We start from the raw sequence: 13100 nt of genomic DNA, 5'->3' as shown, positions 1-13100 counted from the left end.
GCTATGACATTTGTGACGTAGTTTTTTTTTTTTTTTTTTTTTTTACATAACAGAAACATTTCTATGAAAGTATATTAAAATGAAAAATCACGGACGGATCACTCGAACATGAAAAAAAAAATCCTCCCTATTCGTGTAAAGTTACCTATTTTTCCGAATAATCGCTCAAAAATCGGAAATTAAACATGATTTTCCTACAAATCGAAATTAAACATGATTTTCCTACAAATCGAAATTAAACATGATTTTCCTACAAATCGAAATTAAACATGATTTTCCTACAAATCGAACGCTGACGAAAGTCATTTAGCAGCAAAAACGCAACCTACCGATGAGAAATATAAGAATGAAAAACCCATATTGGAACCCTTCAACCAAGTTATAGAAACTTAAAATAAAATAAACATAAAACCTGAAGCAAAAAAAATTAAAACTTAAAAAGTAATATTGAAACAGATTAGTAAAATGTGTCAAAAAATTCACCGTTCTCGCAACTATTTTGTATCTAGAAATGTAAACAAAAAATAAAAAGGAAGGAAGAATAAGGGACGGATAGAGAGTAGTAGTAGTAGTCTTGCCTTTACTACAATTGTTCTTATGTTTGTCAACGGGTTAAAGTTGTTTAGTTGTAAGAAAATAGCGACAGTATAGTTGTAATAAAGAGTAGTTGCAAAACATCCCCACTCTTCCTATGTTAAATAATAATTTCGAAATAATAACGTAAATATTTCAGTGTGCAGGTCAAAATCTACAAAAAGAAGCGATTTGTGTATATTTGTTTATGTTATTATGAGTTAATGTTTATGCACACATGCGCAACCGGATGTCGTAAACAGGAAAGTGGGTTACATCACTCGTTACAAGGTCATTTGAGTTTGATAATTATATAGATAGATAAATAATTTTGATAAATTTTTGTATGTCAAATAATTTACGCCGCTGAAATACACATTTGGAACAAAAAAAATAACACTAAAATATTGATATTTTTCCTGTCCAGGTTTCAAAATAATCTCGACAAATTTTATCTTCTTTGTTGCCCCCTCCTTCGTGAAATAGGCAAGATGCATGTCAGTGATATATTAACAGAGACGAGTTATCGACCCCTCTTCGAAAGAGAACTAACATTTAACGGCCATTATGTGAACCTCAAATATAAAGTTTACGATAATGCAAAAAATATATAACGAAATAAAAAAATATGAAAATCGAAACATTGTACAAAAAAAAGGAAAAAAAATGGGTGCTAATAATGCACTTAGTGATCCGCGTCATTTTTTTTTTTTTAATCGTATTCCCAAGTTAAAGTTTTGTTTTTTATTCAATTAATTAGTTAAAGTACAGAATAGGTATAAAACACCCTCCCCTTCCCATTTTAAGTATAGATTTTTAAATAATAACGTTATTATTTCAGCACGGATCAATAAGTGCATGAGTACTAAAAAATGTATCAATATTTTTCAACGAGCGATTCATAACTGAAAATAAAATAATCACAATAAAAACATGAAACATTTGTAGATTGTTTTTAGAATTTTTTTTACGGTAAAAAATATAAAATATCATTTAAAACATCAAACATTGGTATTATTTTACTTTAAGGCCCGTCTCACGTTCGTATAGAAGAAAATGTTTTTTTTGTAGATTCCAGTGTGCTGAAAAAGAATATGAAAACCGTTTCCGTCGGAAATTTACCGTTTGCATGGTATGAACCTCGGAATGTTGGAAGTACGCGCGAGCGCGCGGAAACATAAGCGAGCTTTTTTAATGGCGGAATCGCGCGCGCACTCGCGTACCTGACGGCCTTTTCATAGAGCAATGTAATGTTTGGCGGAAAATTTCAAAGTAGATGAAAAACAAGAAAAATAAAACAACTTTGCGGGGGAGGGGGATGTCGGAAAGACCCTTTTTTGTGGCGGACAAATCAGTTTTTTTTTAGGGGGGGGGGGTGAAGTTGGAATATCATTAATAATCTCGGAAAGACATTTTTTTTTTTTTTTTTTTTCAAAACAGTTCTTGGTACGCTACTACAGAACACCGACCACTCTAATTTGTTTGTTTTATAGGTAATTGAGGTCGCTGACAACTTACATTATCTCCGTTGTTGGCAAATGTTCCTTGGCGCGTGTAACCGGTGGCTGCTGGGTGGGTGCTATAAACAAATATAACTTCCGGCGCAAATTAAACCCCACACCCCCACCCACCCCAATATATACGCGGAAGAATATCAATGAAAGAATTTTTCGAAATTTTTGAAATTATTATATTCTAAAATATATTATAGCACTTTTTGGGTGGAAAATTTAAAATTAGCTGAAAAAGAAATAAAACAAGAAAAGGAAAGCACTCGAAGTTGGAGTTGGAGTAGGCGCCCCCAATGTACACAGTAAAATCTTCGGAAAATGTTAAATGGTGTTCTAATTGGTAAATGTCGGTGCGTTACTTTTTGAAAATTCTATGTTCCAGGTAAAAAAAAAAAAAAAAAAAAAAAAAAAAAAGATAAATTACCCCCCCTCCCTACTCCAACTTCGAGTGCTTTCCTTTTCTTGTTTTATTTCTTTTTCAGCTAATTTTAAATTTTCCACCCAAAAAGTGCTATAATATATTTTAGAATATAATAATTTCAAAAATTTCGAAAAATTCTTTCATTGATATTCTTCCGCGTATATGTGGGGGTGTGGGGTTTAATTTGCGCCGGAAGTTATATTTGTTTATAGCACCCACCCAGCAGCCACCGGTTACACGCGCCAAGGAACATTTGCCAACAACGGAGATAATGTAAGTGTCATTTTGACATTTTTTATCATTCTGATTCCGACTTATCCCCCCTCCCCCCCCAAAAAAGTAATTTGTCCGCCACTAAAGAAAAAGAATTGTTTTGAAAAAAAAAAAAAAAAGTCTTTCCGAGATTATTAATGATATTCCAACTTCACCCCCCCTCAAAAAAAAAAAAAAAAAAAAAAAAAACTGATTTGTCCGCCACAAAAAAAGGGTATTTCCGACATCCCCCTCCCCCGCAAAGTTGTTTTATTTTTCTTGGTTTTTCATCTACTTTGAAATTTTCCGCCAAACATTACATTGCTCTATGAAAAGGCCGTCAGGTACGCGAGTGCGCGCGCGATTCCGCCATTAAAAAAGCTAGCTTATGTTTCCGCGCGCTCGCGCGTACTTCCAGCATTCCGAGGTTCATACCATGCAAACGGTAAATTTCCGACGGAAACGGTTTTCATATTCTTTTTCAGCACACTGGAATCTACAAAAAAAACATTTTCTTCTATACGAACGTGAGACGGGCCTTAAAGTAAAATTTTACCCAAACATTTATAGAGGTTTAAGAATTTTTTTTTTTTTGTACTTCTACACTTTATCGCCGAAACTGGAGACGCCATTTTATTTCACGCACCTGCCGTAAAAATCCCAGGGAGAAATCAGTATTTTAAACTATGGCCGAAGTTAGAAATAAAAAACAACCCACTTCCCCGTTTCAAAAAAAAAAAAAAAAAAGCGGTGGCGCTTTACGATTTCATTTAAATGGTATTTTTTTAGATTAGGTCCACCTCCACAATTTTCTTTTAAATGACAACTTTTGTTTTCGACTATGCTGAATACGAAAATCGCATTGAATTTTTGCAGAAATAAGTACTTATCGAGATATAAAAAGTTGTATTACGCATTGTATTCTTTGGCGGCCATCTTTTTTACGCGCGTGCAGTGTCAGTCATAGAGGAGTAGATTTGTTTATGACGCGCGCACGCGCGTAAAAAGATAGCCGCCAAAGAATACAATGCATAATACATTTTATATCTCGATAATTACTTATTTCTGCAAACTTTTAATGCGATTTTCGTATTCAGCATAGTCGAAAACCTTTAAAAGTCATTTAACAAGAAAATTCTCGAGGTGGGTGGGTGGACCTAATCTGAAAATTTACCATTTAAATTAATGGGTTTGTATTACTGTACACATAGATTCGAAAAAGTTGTCAAAAAACAAATACATAACAAATAAATGTTATCAAAGGCAAGATAAGTTACTTTTCTACCAAACTGGATATATTTTTTGTGTTTTTATTCAATGTAACATGTTTATTCAGCTCGAAAAACATGCAGTGTTTACCGATGTATTGGAAAATTCAAAATGGCGCCCGACTGTCTCTTAAACACGGTAAGTTTGGCAAAAGATGTTATAAATAATAAACTATACAAAATACTATTAAAAAAAACACCGAATATATGTCAACTTATGTCACGGTAACATATATTGAGCGGATTTCTAACAGTATTTTGTCTAGTTTATGATTTATAATACCTTTTTCCAAACTTACCCTCTCCGAGAGAGAGTCGGCCGCCATTTTGAATTTTCCAATACATCGGTAAACACTGTCAGCTTTTCGAGCTGAATAAACATGTTACATTAAATAAAAACACGAAAAATATGTCCACTTTGGTAGAAAAATAACTTATCTTACCTTTGATAACATTTATTTGTTATATATTTGTTTTTTGACAACTTTTTCGAATCTATGTGTACAGTAATACAAACCCAAATTAATTTGTTGTTGACCCTTCCAAGTTACTTTAATTAAAAAAAAAATGTTTAAAATTCCAGCAAACGAGAGTTTCCAAGACATGAAGAAATGTTAGTTTAAAGAAAGTGGGGGTACACTTTTCTATAATAATTTACCGTATAATGATCACCCACTTTATGGCCACCACTAGTGTAAAACTTGAATTTACGTCGCTGAAATACACATTTGCCGACTTTTTGTTGGATGAGCGTCAACGTGTGGGTGTTCAATTTACGTAAAATGCTTCATATCTTGGAAACTACTCGTTTGCTGGAATTTTAAACGCTATTTTCGTTTTTAACATCCTCATGTCTTAATTTTCCAAGTTTTTTTTTTGTGTGGAAAGTTGATTGCCGATCTTATATTCCCAACATCAATCATTCAAAAACAAGATGGTGGGAAGTTTTTCTTCGATAAAATGTCTCATAATATTTGATTTTCTTAAATAAAAAAAAAAAACTACTTGATCGATTTACGTGATTTTTGGAATATGACATTCTCATGCAGTGACAAGTACGTATATTATAAAGATTTTTTTTCAGATTTTTATAGTAAAAAAGATTACTTGTGGACCTTGCACCAACAACACAAACGACCACGTACAGACAGAACTTGTACAAAAATATTTTAAAGAAAAAACGGTGCTAATGATCCGCGCTATTTTTGAAATCGTATTTCCAAGTTTAGAGTTCTTTTTTTTTTTTAATTGAAGTGTACAGAATGGGTACAAAACACCCTCCCCATGTTAAGATTGGCCTTTTAAATAAAATTATTTCAACACGGATCAATAAGTGCATGAGTACTGAAAAAACAATCCCAAATTTTTCTAATTTATACTGCTTAAATAAGTATACTGCTATATATTTATACTGCTTAAGTAAATATTCTTAATTTATGTAAAATAAACCAACTTAATTTAGTCTTCAATTCAATATTTATTTTAAATTACTTTATACATTTTGGAAAAAATAGCGATACTAAAATGGTCAAGTGGTTTTCGATGAGAGTGGGTAGCGATCGGTGGGTTTAAGTTATAGAATCTTGAATAAAAATATATAATGAAAAAAATAAATAAATAAAATAAACAGAAAATATTCAATAAACAAGGAAATATTTTTTTAAAGTAAATATGTTAAAACTTAATTTTAACGAGTACTTAGAAATTAAAAAAAATATTTCAAACATCTAGAAAAAGAAAAGGTGCTTGCACTAATGTTACTGTGCTATTTTTTTTAAATAGTATTTTCCAGTTAAAAAAATATTGTAAAACTTGAATTATTATTAAATTGTTAGGTGAAAGTACAGAATAATTACAACCCCCTCTCCTCATTAAGAATGGCTTTCTAAATATCATTTCAGCACGGTAACATAAGTGCATAAGTACAAAAAGGTGCTATTGCAGAGATTGATCCGCGCTATTTTTAAATCGTATTTCCAAATTTAATTAAAGTTTTGATATGGTTTTTTATTCAATTGTAAAGTTGAAGTATAGAACAGGTACAAAACACACTCCCCATGTTAAGAATGGCTTTTTAAACAATAACGTTATTATTTACGTCCGGATCACTCTCTGCACTAGAACTCCAAAAAAAAAAAAAAAATATATATATATATATATATATATGTATAAATATATATAAAACTACTGAGGAAACAAATTTAAAGATAAATATTGGAAACGGGACAATTATTTTTTTGGAAGTGCTCGCTATCACCACGTGGTGCGCCAACATGGCGATGCAGTATGCACGTTGGTAGATAAAAATTAAATACGTCATTTCATGAAATAAATTACAAGTCAAACAATATATATACTTGGAATGATAATTCGATTTACCTTAAAAATAGCGTATCCAGACGCTGTGTCGAATAAGACCAACATATTTAACACTTTGCTTAACTTGGGCAGAAAACAACTTTTTCTCCCATTCAACAATTATCTCACTGCAGCGAAAGACCGGGTCTTCCCATAATTCCCGGCTGACTTCCGGCGATCGGGGAAGCATGTACAGCACAAAAATCTATTTTATATTATAGCATTTTCCCCTAGCAATTCGATCATACTGAAAACGATTAATTAAAAATAAATTAATAAAATGGATTTTAATGATTAATTTCAAGTTTATTTTTATTCACCTCCTTCCAAGACGAGCCCGGAATGGGGGGGGGGGGAGAACTCAAGTTACACTTGTGTGCGTGTCTTCAGTCTTTGTTTAGTTACCTGCTTCAAGGAGGTATAGCCTCGAAAGATGAACTTGAACTGGTAGTCCATACCTCATCCTGAGCAGGGATCTGCCACTTCCTTCCTACTGGACGAAGATGTGGCACAGAGCCGGGAACCTAGGGGCGGGGTTGATGGCTCCGCAAACATAGTCTGAGCGATTCCACTGGCATTTTCCGGTTTTGGCCCCGGAGGTGTCTAAAACGATTGGCAATAAATCAACCCCTTTCTCAACGAGAAAAGATAAAGATTGGTGCACCTTGTCAGTTTGGATAAAGGTGGGCCTCTAGTAGCAACAATATCGGAGTCATTGTCGAACTTGGATCCTCGAATGGGTTCTCTGGTAGAACAGTACTAAAAAAAAATGAATTTGAGACGCCAGAAAGGCCACACACTCAAAAAAATAGTCTCAAAACAACGGTCTATGTCTTCATGTACATTAATTATTAATTTAAGGAAACAATTTTTCGGATTTGTTTTACAATCCACAGCGATTTGAAAAAGTGGTCAAAATAAAATATCTCTATCTCTCTACTATCATAAAAGAAACTGTGGGAAGGGGGTCGTTCCCTATGGACTCGAAAACGGCCGGGCCGATTTTTATGAAATTACACACGATGGTACTTTATGTGCCTGGCAGTGTTCTTAGATAGGTTTTGTATTGGAATGTCTTTGATAAGTATCGATAATCGAAATAATCCAATGAAAGAAAGAATTGGTGATTTTGACCAAAGTTAACACCTTACACAGCCTAACATTACAAATGCATTTGATAAGTTTTTGATATGTCCTAAGGTGGCCTATTAATTTGGGCAATCAAAGATAAAGTATTCCATGAAAGGAATAAATAAACATACACTGTGGTTTGAATACTGAAAGAGAAGTTTATTTATGTATTTACATAGAGCAAATACAGCATGTTAATGTTCAGGGAGGAAGTCTCTGTTTTTTTTTTACAAGGGTCTGCTGAAAACCGGTGACTCGGTTCCTTATGTAGAATGTTCCAGGTTGATTACCTATCTTCGCATAACACTTCCCCCCAAGCCAATTTCTCCTTGGAGAATTTTGCTTAATATCATTTGTTTTTAGGTCTGGGGCTCAGTCGGTTAACTTTTCTTTTCACCCTTGTACTTTTTCTCCTCACCACCATTTGAGGGGGTAGAGCTGGTGGTGAAACTGGTACTCTCTGACCTGGAGTAGAAGATACTACTCTCGGAGTAGGTTGTGCTATGGGTAGAGGAATATTAAAAGAGTTATACAATACCTCTAATGGCAGTTCATTATCTTCTGCCTAAACAGGTAGTCATCAGTGTGTCGAGGTTTTAGCTGATTAATATGCCTACTTCTTACCGAATATAGCATGTGCCCAATTCGTTTCATAATCATCCCGTCCTCCTAAAATCCCAGTCCTATAGTTCAAGAAGAATATTTTGTTACCAGGTTTGGAGAACCTTGTCGAGTGATTTTCTCTCGTTGCTGTTGTCTTGGTTGCATTTGGTAAAATCCTGTCAAATACGGATCTGATTTTCCATGCGAACATTAGTTCAGCTGGTGACAAACCGGCATTCGTGTTTGGGTTAGGAGTGATCCTGTATACAGACAAAAAATTTTCAAGACGCTTCTCATTTTTTTTTATTTTACTTTTGTTAGTTTGAGGAGATCAAGGGGCTCCTTCCTGGGGCTAACACTTGATTCTATTATAGTTTAAATTTATATCTGAGGGCTCTTTTAAGAATAGACACTGTTCCCTTTATGGCTGCTATCTGTATTTCCTTACAGCTTGGTTTTCCAGGGATTGCTTCTAAGTATTTTTGAAGGTTCTTTTTTATTAGGCCAGTTGCTCCTGTCACAACTGGTATAATGCTTATTTCTTTCAGAGACCATGTTTTTAGATCATTTTTTAGGTCCTGATATTTTGTTATCTTTTCCCATTCTGCTCTATTAAGGCCAAAATCGTTTGGAACTGTGACGTCGATAATGAGTGCAGTCCTTTCAGGCTTGTTCCATATTACTATATCTGGCTTGATGGCCTTGTCTTTTATGTATCTGCCTGCCTGTATGTCTTTGTCGTAGAACACTGTCACTTTTCCATTTAATGTTATCGGTGGTTGTTCATGTTCCCAGATGTTCGACGACCTATCTAGTTGCATCTCTCCACAGATCTTCCAGTGTAAGTATCTACATACTTTGTTGTGGCGGGCAGTGTAATGACCATCGGCTAGAAGGATCTTGCATCCAGACATTAGGTGGCTTGGGCTTTCAACAGCTGAGTGACAGAATCTGCATTGGTCGGTTTTTTGTAGACCAGCCATTTGTGAGTAAGCCTTGGTCTTGTGCAGCTATAATTAATCGTTCTTCATCAAATGGAAATTTAGCGTCCATGCCTTGGTGTTTTCTTAAAGCTCTTTTGCACATATCAACAAATCTCTCTGCGAGGCCATTTGACCTTGGATGGTATATTGCAGTTGTTAAATGTTCAATGGATAGGGCCTTGCAGAATTCTTCAAACTCTTTACTGGTAAATTTGGTGCCATTGTCACTGACTAGTTTTAGGTACTCCAAAACGACTGTAGAGATGTTTTAATGCATCTATAGTACTAGTCGATGTCGGATGCTTACACTTAAGCACTTCCGTCCATTTTGTAAAGCTGTCAACAACCACTAAGAAGTAATGTCCATTCAACGGACCCGCATAGTCAATGTGTAACCGCATCCATGGTGCATCCGTCTTCGGCCATGGTTGTATCTGTGCTGCTAGCTGACACCCTCAACACTCTCTTACCATTTTTTCGATGTCCCGGTTCATATTAGGCCAACATATATATCTGTGCATCAAGACCTTTATTCTGGACATGCCTGGATGACCGCTATGGAATTCTTTTAGCATTCTCTTTTGCAGTGTGATCGGTATGACGACTCTGTCTGTATACAATAAAGTCTATTAGAAAATTGAAAATGGCAAAATTTTTTAGTCTTTCTTTGACTTGTCATTTAACTTGCACCTGGTTTTTTGTTCTTATAATGAATTCATCTGTTTCTGCTGCCTTATTGATGTCATCCAGAGTCACTGGTAACTCTTGAACCGTGTTGCACAGCAGTCCAGAGAGTTCTTTTTCCTCTCTCAATGCAGCTATCACTGTGTCCTCTAAAGGTTCTGCACACTTTTGAATTAATCTGGATAGTCCATCTGCATGTCTGATATTTTTGGATGAAATATTCTCCATTTTAAAATTATAATTCAACAGAATTATGCTCCATCGTTGAAGTTTGTTTGCAGTGTGAGTGGGTATGCCTTTTTTTAGATCCAAAAATAGTCAACAAAGGCTTGTGGTCAGTCTGCAACGTAAAAATCCTGCCATGAATAAATCTATGGAATTTTTTAATTGCATAAATTATTGCTAAACTTTCTTTTTCAATTTGAGAATAGTTTCTTACTGCAGGCAAAAGTGATCTGGAAGCATGAACTATTGGCTTCATTGATCTGTCTTCCAGTCTATGGAGAAGTACTGCCCCTATACCATAATCACTTTCATTTGATGCCACAATCAATTCCTTCTGTAAATCGAAGTGTGCCAGTGCTAAATCAGATAGCAGGCATTTCTTAATCTCTTCAAATGCACTTTGGCACTCCTTTGACCAAATCCATTTTCGTCCTTTTTTAATAATTTGTTCAATGGTGCTCTCAACTTATGCATTTTTTGGTATATAGATAGCATAATATTGTGCTAAACCCAAAAAGATTGTAACTGGGCAACATTGCTAGGTGCTGGCATCCTCTCAATGGCTTCTGTTCTCTGGAGATCCAGTCTTCTGCCTTGGTTGTCAATGATTTGACCCAGATATTTTATCTGTTTTAAAAAAAATTCACATTTTTCGGCGCTCAATTTGAAACCAAATTCCTCAATTCTTTGGAAAACTGTTCTGATATGCTCTTTATATTCCTGCACATTTCTACTCTTTACAAGAATGGCATCCAAATATGCAACTGCAAAACCTAAATCAGCAAACATTGTGTCCATTATTTGCTGAAATAATGCTGAAGCTACTTTCAAACCAAAAGGGAGCCTTTTGAGTCTGAAGAGTCCTAAATAGGTATTGATATACAAATACTTCGAACATTTTTCAATGACTTTTACCTGAAGGCAAGCCTCAGATAAATCAATTTTGGAGAAAATTTTCCCTCCATTCAGCTTTGTAAAAATGTTTTCAGGGGATGGGAGTGGATAACTATGATCCATAAGACAGTCATTTGAGGCCTGTAGAAAAATCAGCACATATCTGAATCCTCTTATTTTTCTTTTTAACATATACAGTGGGGCTTGCCCACTCAGAATAGTCAACTTCTTCGACTACACCATTTTGGCTTAAAAACAGGATTCACATTTTGCTTTAGTTCAAAACTCACTTCCGTCTTAGTACACATACCTAACCCCTCAGAAAAAAACCCTGGGGAATTCACTTTTTAAGACCGTAAGAAAATCCTCATTTTGTTTGGAATTTTTCTTTTCAGCTGCACTCACACTGTTACAAAATGAATTTATGGGTAGCTCCCATGAATTAAACAAAATGATCCAATCAACTCCGAAGAGGCAAGAATTTATACCTGAAACAACTGACACTTTTGTAGAAAAAGTTTTCGATCCAAGGGATACACTGCAATTAAATTCTCCCATTAATTTTAATCTCTTTCCGGATACTCCTTTGGCAATTGTAAATGTTTTTTCTAGTTTTGGACACCCAATCCTCTTCCAGGTCGCTTCGTCGATAATTGAAATATTGCTACCTGTATCCAAAAGTAGTTTCACTATGTGACCATTTATTTTGGTATTGACAAATTTTCTTTTACCTCCTTGTCTCACTTCTTCTTTTGACAACACCACATTTACATTAAATTTTTGTCTTTGTTTATTTTGTTTAGTTTGGCACTGGGAAGCTCAGTGTCCAACTAAACCACATTTGACAAAAAATTGGTCTTTAAAAGGGCAATTTTTTCTTAAGTATGAACCCGCACAGCTCCAACATTCAAAACTTTTTCCTTTGTTCTTGAGAAATGTTTTTTGTTTTACCATTAGGACGTGGGATGTAGTTTTTCCCTCTATCCTAGTGGTATCCCTTTTCACATTTATCAATTTCTGACATTCTTCTGTCACTTTTTGCAAGTTAATTTCTGGATCTTGCTCCATAATCGCTAAAATCCTTGACCTTAAATCCTTGTCCTTCAGTGCTGTCAGTCCCTGAACAAATATATAACACTTAAACATGTCAACTGACAAATCTTTTAATTTAAATAGTTCATACTGGGCGTTGACTTTACCCACATATGTGACAATTTCATTAGTTTCTTCTTTTTGCACGTTCAAGCTTTCAGGTATTGTTTTCGTTAACTCTGTTATTTGTTTGGAAGACATGTTTTTTTGTTTTTTTTTAAATGCATAAATACAAAGTCAACGTATACAAAATTTTGTTCCAAAAAATAAGATGTTCCCCTTCAGATCTCGTCACGACAAAAAAAAAATGTCAGCACTTGAGAAATGTTCGAAGAGAAAAAAAAATTCACTATACAAAATATCAATAGTTTAAAAATTTTCAGAGATCCTTTTCGTCTTTTACAAATACACGTAAACTTCTTTTAAGAATTTCTTTATGACAGAAAAACAATTTCTACAGTACAATTCGTTTTATCGTGTTAACCAAAACAAACCACCTCCAAATTGCTTTTCAACTCGAGATGATATGGACGTCAACTTTTCAGAAAGTTCAAAGAAAAACGGCAATAAGAATATAAACATTCTTTGGACTTGCATGAATACTTGTCTTTCGCTTCTTAAGAAGTATTTCCTTAATCGGATATTAAACATTTTGAGAATTTTTTTTTTTTGCGCTCACCACGTGCTCACTTTTTTTTCTTTTTTTTTTTACTAAGTTCGCATCTCGTCTCCGTCGCCAACTTGATATGTCCTAAGGTGGCCTATTAATTCGGACAATCAAAGATAAAGTATTCCGTGAAAGGAATAAATAAACATACACTGGTTTGAATACTGAAAGAGAAGTTTATTTACGTATTTACATAGAAACAAATAAAGCGTGTTAATATTCAGGGAGGAAGTCTCTGTTTTTTTACAAGGGTCCGGTGAAAACCGGTGACTCGGTTCCTTATGTAGAATGTTCCAGGTTGGTTACCTATCTCCACATAACAGTTTTATTATCACACAATCCAAAAGACCCAACACAAAATCAACAGATATGACTGGGGCGTTTTCGAAATGACTGTTTCTGTTTAGAGCATAGCCGAAGCATGGTACTTGACTTTTT

General features: G+C 34.6%; 1 protein-coding gene across 1 annotated transcript in view; it reads right to left on the bottom strand.

Annotated features, from left to right (window-relative positions):
- Positions 1–6560, bottom strand: part of LOC145254875 (nucleolar protein 58-like) — a 34496-nt gene extending 27936 nt beyond the window's left edge. The window contains exon 1 of the mRNA XM_080113752.1: positions 6405–6560. Coding sequence (XP_079969878.1) covers positions 6405–6449 — 45 coding nt within the window. The 5' untranslated portion in view covers positions 6450–6560. The remainder of the gene's footprint in view (positions 1–6404) is intronic.
- Positions 6561–13100: the final 6540 nt, after the last annotated feature.

This window comes from Euprymna scolopes, chromosome 30 (genome assembly GCF_053919585.1).
Source record: "Euprymna scolopes isolate OS-2025 chromosome 30, ASM5391958v1, whole genome shotgun sequence".
NCBI lineage: Eukaryota > Metazoa > Mollusca > Cephalopoda > Sepiida > Sepiolidae > Euprymna > Euprymna scolopes.
The sequence above is the reverse complement of the archived record's forward strand: the minus strand, read 5'-3'. Positions and strand labels throughout refer to the sequence as shown.